At 49.0% G+C, this 7,037-nt stretch overlaps 1 protein-coding gene across 1 annotated transcript in view; it reads left to right on the top strand.

Moving 5' to 3' along the window:
• Positions 1–7,037, top strand: part of SLC12A8 (solute carrier family 12, member 8) — a 139,089-nt gene that overhangs the window by 24,362 nt on the left and 107,690 nt on the right. The window contains exons 2-3 of the mRNA XM_005873126.2: positions 249–395; positions 4,793–4,984. Coding sequence (XP_005873188.1) covers positions 249–395; positions 4,793–4,984 — 339 coding nt within the window. The remainder of the gene's footprint in view (positions 1–248; positions 396–4,792; positions 4,985–7,037) is intronic.

Genomic DNA, 7,037 nt, shown 5'->3' with positions numbered 1-7,037 from the left:
AATGTAGTAACAGTTTCCTTAAGTTTTTGAATATGTAACTTCATTTACTTGCGGTTCATAGTTTTTTTCCTAAACTGCTGTAAAATCAGCAAAAATGCCTTGGCAATTTTAGCATAGTTCCTAGGATATTGGTTCGCACTCAAAGGGTTAAAGCTGAGTTCTCCTACCTCCTCCTCATCTACTTCCCGTCCTGCCCTTCCCCTCCCTGACCCTCCCAGGTGCTGAGCTGACTCTGTGCTCTGTTTCAGGGGGTCCTGGCCCAGCCCCAGCCCTGGTGGAAGGTCCAGCTGTTCGTATGGGAGCCAGTGCTGTTCGGGACCTGGGATGGCGTGTTCACGTCCTGCATGATCAACATTTTTGGGGTCGTCCTTTTCTTGAGGACCGGCTGGCTGGTGGTGAGTGATGGCCTGGTGGCCCAGGAGTCTCTTGTGGGCCGGTGACATGGGGAGTCTGTCACTCTTGGGCATCCCCAGTGCCAGCAACAGATTCCTGAAGCACAGATGCTCCAGAAACATGAAGCAAGAAGCACGTACATGGAAGAGTTACATTGCTTTTAAAATAGGCCTCCCACAGAGGCTTCAGTGCCAGCCTCACCATGGACATAACTACTGAATATGAGCACAGAACTCGGGGCACATCGTAGGTGGGACTAGAGATGGGTCAGAGAGAGGTAAGTTTGCCTGCAGTGTGTGACCCTCTCCAGCTTCCCTGGTATTCTTCCACTCGTCTGGTGCCCTCCTGGTGGTACCAGCTCCTCACCTAGGTGGTTGCCTCCCCCACTATACCCTGTGCACAGGGAGACTTGGTCAGAGGTGCATACTGACCACACTCAGGGCCAGATTACTGGAGGCACACCTTTTGCATGAGGCCATGGGGGTTAGTTTGTCTTCCTCTGTAGATGGAACAAGGGCCTCTCTTTTATGTCTCACGTGAAAGCATCCTGGGACCTTCCAGGTAGATGCATGTCCTGAGCAGGTATCAGCCCTTCACACAGTGCTGTCTCCCTTGGACTTCAGTGAACTCAACAGGCTTCTCAGAACAAAAGGCCAGTCTATCAGGAATCCTTGATGAGCACCTATTGTGTATCAGGAACTACATGCCAATAAGATTGCAAAATATAAGACCCTGTTCCTTTCCCTGGTGGGCTAACAGCCATAGTGGTTAGATTTTACATCAGGAATTCAGGAGAGCTCTCCAAGCAGCATTAAACATCCAGGAGTGGAAAAGGCTGTGACTATAAGGTTGCTGAGGTCTCCAGGGAGCATCCCGGAGATGTGGTTAAACCAGGTGTTGAAAGGTGAGCTGGACTGGACAGGTGAAAAGAGAGAGGGGGGGCCATTCAAGGTGTGGAATGTACTAGGGTTCTCCAGAGAAACCATCTCTCTCTCTCTTCTCTCTCTCTCTCTCTCTCTCTCTCTCTCCATATAAATATATGTATATATGGAAAGAGGGGTGGGGAGCGATATTTATTTTAAGGAATTGGCTCACATGATTATGGGGGCTGGCAAGTCCAAAATCCGTAGGACAAGCAAGATTCAAGTGAGAACAGAAGTTGCAGGCTTGAGTGCCAAGGCTGGAAACTCAGGCAGAATTTCTATGTTGCTGTTTGGAGACAGAATTCCTTCTTTGGGAAACCCTAGTCTTTGCGCTTAAGGCCTTCAACTGATTGGATGAGGCCCACCCATATTATGGAGGGAAATCTCCTTAAAGTCAACTGATTGCAAATGTTAATTACATCTTAAAAATACTTTATAGCAACTTCTAGACTAGCACTTGACCAGCCAGCCACCATGGTTTGGCCAAGTTGATATATAAAACTAGCCACCACATAGGCAGATTCCAGGGGATTAAAGCTTCACTATAGTGGGGGGTGTGGGGTTCTTAGCCCCCTCAGAAGGCCTGGGTGAGGCCAGACCTTCCTAAGCCCTTGTCCGACTCCCTGAGCTTCGAGTCCATAAAAGATCAGAGTCTTTCATTGCCAGCTCACAGCACACACAGGAGGTTCATTTGAGGTAAATGGATTATCCAACTGTGTTTTATAACAGGAGGATGCTTCTGATAATTCTTTCTGAGAACATTTGGAAAATTAAAGTTTATTGAATTTTCCAATTTGTCTTTGAGTTAAATATTTAAAAGGATTATGGGGCATATATGGCAGTTTGCTTGATAACATCTGACTTGCAGACTCAAAAATAGTTGCATTCTTAATGATATATTTATTGTTTATGATAAAGGCAACGGACGTATCAATGAATATTTAACTATGAACTTTTTATCATTTAGGTTTATTAAGTTTCATACTCATACGTTCAGATAAATTTTAATTTAATATCAGAGAGCCCAAAATTGATTTTTTTGATCTAGCCCTTATATGTATTTAAATTGATATGCCACACTAAAGGGTTTTAACTATGGTCTTGCAGAATCCAATACTTGTAATGGTGAGAATTAAAAATAAAGTAGAAGCGTCCTTTTAAAAAGGCCTTGGCCCAGGGTTCAGCCTGAACCACATCCAGTGTGGGTCGTATTTTTTCTTTATTAATGTGTGGAAAGCTTAGGGCAGAGTCAGCAACCTCCCTGGTGTGGATGCTAAGAATTCATGCCCTTCACCCCTGTTCCAAACTTACAGGGGCTCCCACTAACAAAAACACAGTCTCCCGGTCAGACTTGTCATCCTGGTGGCAGTCTCAGGTGTCTGGGGTTGACCTCTGTTTGTGCCCCTTCCTGTGGGCCACCTCACTGCCCAGCATCTCTGCAGCCTGTGTCCCAGGGAGGCCCATCAGCTGACCACTGTGGCCGAGTAAGGCCTGGCCAGTGACAGCCTGGGCCACAGGGCTCTGCTCCTGCAGGGGATGGTTCTGGAATGGTGGAAGGAGAGAAGGGTAACCTCTCTCTGTTCTGATGTCCATGGGCCTCCTCTGAACCCTCTCAGTGGGTTATTTTTTGAGAACTGGCTATCAAGAGGTGTCAGTTCTATCCCCAAAGTGAAAGCACAAGTTGTATTAATCATCTATTGCTGCATCACTAACTACCCCAACATGTAGCCGCTTAGAGCAATGAATATGTCATCCTGTCTTTATGTTATGTTATAGCTTCTGTGTTCAGGAGCTGGGTGCCTCCTGCTCAGTCTGTCATGGAGTCATAGTTGAGCTGTCAGTCAGGGCTGCAGTCTCATCTGAAGGCATTACTGGGGCAGGACTGTTTTCAAGATCGCTTGTGTTGTTGTTGACAGGCCTTGTCCTGTGGGCCTCTTCACAGGGTTGCCTCATTCCATGCAGCCTACTTCCCCCAGGGCTGAAATCTGAGAAGGGAGTGTGAGAGAGCAAGCACCCGAGACACGAAAGCCACAGTCTTTTTATTTGTTGTTGTTAATCCTCACCCGAAGATATTTTTCCCATTAATTTTAGAGAGAGAGAAAGGGAGGAAGTGGGAGAGAGAGGGAGAGAGAGAAAGAGAGAGAGAGAGAGAGAGAGAGAGAGATGTGAGAGAGACACATCAATTGATGCCTCCTTCACATGCCCCTACTGAGGTGGGGGATTGAACCTGCAGCCCAGGTACTTGCCCTTGACCAGGAATCAAACCCACCACCCTTTAGTGTGAGGGCCGATGTTCTAATCACTGAGCCACACTAGCCACGGCAAAGCCACAGTCTTTTTATATCCTCATCTCAGAAGTGACATCCCATTACTTCTGAAATATTCTGTTCATTAAAAGTAAGTCACTGGGTCTAGCCGGCACTCAAGGTGAGGCGATTACACAAGGACTGGAGTGCCAGTAGGTGGGGATCGCTGGGGCCGTCTTTGAGGCTTCTGCCACACAAATACATCCTTTTGCCCTAAAGTGATCTGTTTTCCAGTTCTGACATTAGTTTCACCTGAAAAATTATATTTGATCGTGGAAAAAAAGGCAAATGTGGGATGCCAAAAATCAGGTAGCGCTTCTAGGAGCTGGCACACAATTAAAGCAGGTAGAGGTCATGCCCAACTGATTTTTTAAATAGATAATATTAACTAAAGAATAATTTGGCAGCATATTTATAATTTGGAAAGTGTGAAAGTGGTAGTTTTGTCATGGAAACTTAAAGATTGGTGCAGGATATTTTATTATCATGTGAAGACAATTTAAAAGCACACAAGGAAAAAGTAATGATATAATTTCATTAAAATATAAAATCAGCAAAATGAGAAACTCTGCATAAAACATAATTCTGCTCCCTCGGAGCTCACAGCCCAGAGGTGAAGACCAACCTGGAGGTAGACTCAGTGAGATAACTACTGTGATAGCACTAAGTCGTGGGTGCTGTGGGGACCTAGAGCAAGGGGTACAGGACAGCTTCCTGAAGGAGGAACCCCCGAAGCACCGAGTCTTAAAGGATGTGCTGGAGGGAACCTGGCAAGGAATTGAGCAGGAAAGGCATTCGAGGCAGGGGATCAGCATGGTGAGGGATGCTGGGGAGAGAACATGTGACTTCAGGCTGGGGCACAGAGTGAATGGGAGGTGTTGTTGGCAAAGGGATGAGAGGGACTGGGGAGGGGGAGAGGGGACAGAGTAGGAGGGGCCTCATCAGTGTATTACGTAGCTTTGACTTTACTCTATGGGCGATGATGGGAAGTCATTGAAGAATTTGAAGCAAGGACATTTCCCTTCATCTGGCCTTACTTCTGGTGGTACTGCACTTGCCCCACCTCTGGGGGTGGGGGGGGGGGGAGGGGGTTCAATGCTCCTTCGTGGGGCTGCATCTGGCGGGGCCTCCTTATCCTAACCCCTGACCTTGCTCCTTGTTGTTCTGCAGGGAAACACGGGAGTGCTCATGGGCATGTTTCTGGTGTCCTTCGTCATCCTGGTGGCCCTTGTCACCGTGCTGTCTGGCATCGGAGTCGGGGTGCACTGTGGCGTTGGCAGCGGTGGCGTCTACTCCATGATCTCCTCGGTCCTGGGCGGGCAGACCGGAGGCACCATCGGGCTACTCTATGTGTTTGGACAGGTGAGCCTGGGCTGCTGGGGCAGGGGAACTGTGTCCCGAGGCCTCCAGCATGTGTGGCATCTCTTCCCTTGCCTACTGTTTGCCACCATTTTCTCATCCACATTCTCACTTGGCCTGGGGAGAGACGAGGGTGGGACAACTGCCCCCATTTTATAGATGGTAAAACTGGGGCTCTGAAAGGGAACTCAGCGGCAGAGCCCAGCCCACCATCCAGGCCCTGACCCTTAGTCAGTGGTCCTTACTCTCCACCAGGCCTGCCTCATGGAGTCCTGGTTTGAACAGGGAGGCAGGGCCTGGGCTGGAACTTTCCTGCCGCCCATTCTAAGGAGGTGAGTGCACGGCAGTGGCCAGAGCCCAGGTGGCAGCTGAGTGGCCTGGTTCCTGGGGCACTTTTGTGCTGAAGAGGGTATATCTTGCCTATGCCAGAGGACTTCCCTTGCAGCAGCCACTTCTCAAATGAGCTGGAGCTCTCGTGCACTGATAGCTTGACGGCCTTCCCAGGAGGCTGGAAGCCCCCGTGTGGACGCCTGTTGAGAATACTAATGAGGAGGCCGCATCGCCAGGGTGGCCAGAGGCTCTCAGAAAACCAGCGAGGTGGGAGAAACACGAGGCTTCTTTAGCTGGAACGCAGGGATGGTGAGGAAACAAGTGCAGACATTAAGAAGTAGCTCTTTGTCGGCACTTCTTAGTGTGGAAAAGGCTTTTATGATTGTGCAAAGGGTGGTGGGTGGTTGAAAAAACAGCTTAATGAGAAGAATTTGTCTAAGTAAAACTACAAGAGTCTCTTCAAAGAAAGCATCAGTTTTGTTTCTTTTATTTTTAAGCAGTAGGGGCAGGGTATTTTAGCATAAATACATCTGATTCTCCAACAGCACAAAGCTGTGTGTGTGTGTGTGTGTGTGTAGGACCAATGCATGGAGGGCACACAGAATGTCACTGCACTCCTAAAAACCACTTGCCTTTACTAGAGAAAGATCTTTTTTTGTTGCCATTGTCATTTTTATTTATTTTTAAATAATTTTTTATTTTTAAATTACAGTTTACTGGTACATACAATATTATATTAGTTTTAGGTATACAACATAGTGAGTAGACATTTATAAAACTTACAAAGTGATCACCTGGATAAGTCTAGTACCCATCTGACACCATACATAGCTATTACAATACTAGAGGCCTGGTGCACAAAATTCATGCACTTGTGTGTGTGGGGGGGTCCCTAGCCCGGCCTGTGCCCTCTTGCAGTCCGGGAGCCCCACAATCCATTGCCCTGTAGAGAGAGGCCCCGCCTACCTGCCGCAGCCCACCAGTTGGTGGCCTGGGCCTCCCTCTTTGGGGCGATCACGGAGTCCCCCCTCCTCCCCCTCGATCGATCACCCTGCCAGCCAGTGGCCTGGGTCTCCCTCTACGTGGCAATGGCGGGCCCCCCTCCTGACCAATCACATCACACCCACCTTGGCTGGCTTGGTGCCAGTGTGTGTCATAGCGTGGTCGTCAGGACGGTCATTCTGCTGTTAAGGCGTTTGGTCGATTTGCATATTACACTTTTATTATTATAGATTATTGACTATACTAGAGGCCTGGTGCATGAAATTCATGCATGGGTAGGGTAACTAGGCCTGGCTGGCGATCAGGGCTGATCAGGGCCTTCAGGCTGCCGGCTGGGGTTTTCCTTCCTTCCATACCACCCCCTGGTGGTCAGTGCATGTCATAGCGAGCGATAGAACTCCTGGTCTCCCCGTTGAACTCCTGCAAAGAGACTTTGCATATTAGCCTTTTATATATATACTAGAGGCCCGGTGCACAAAAATTTGTGCACTCGGGGGGAAGGGGGGGTCCCTCAGCCCGGCCTGTGCCCTCTCGCAGTCTGGGACCCCTCGGGAGATAACGACCTGCTGGCTTAGGCCTGCTCCCGGGTGGCAGAGGGCAGGCCCAATCCCTAGGTGCAGCCCCTGGTCGGGCTCAGAGCAGGGCCGATTGGGGAGTTGGGGCACCACCCCCTGTCATGCACAGAGCAGGGCGGATCGGGAGGTTGCGATGCCACCCTCAGTCA

The sequence above is a fragment of the Myotis brandtii genome, unplaced genomic scaffold, assembly GCF_000412655.1.
Source record: "Myotis brandtii unplaced genomic scaffold, ASM41265v1 scaffold4, whole genome shotgun sequence".
NCBI classification, from domain to species: Eukaryota; Metazoa; Chordata; class Mammalia; order Chiroptera; family Vespertilionidae; genus Myotis; species Myotis brandtii.
The sequence above is the reverse complement of the archived record's forward strand: the minus strand, read 5'-3'. Positions and strand labels throughout refer to the sequence as shown.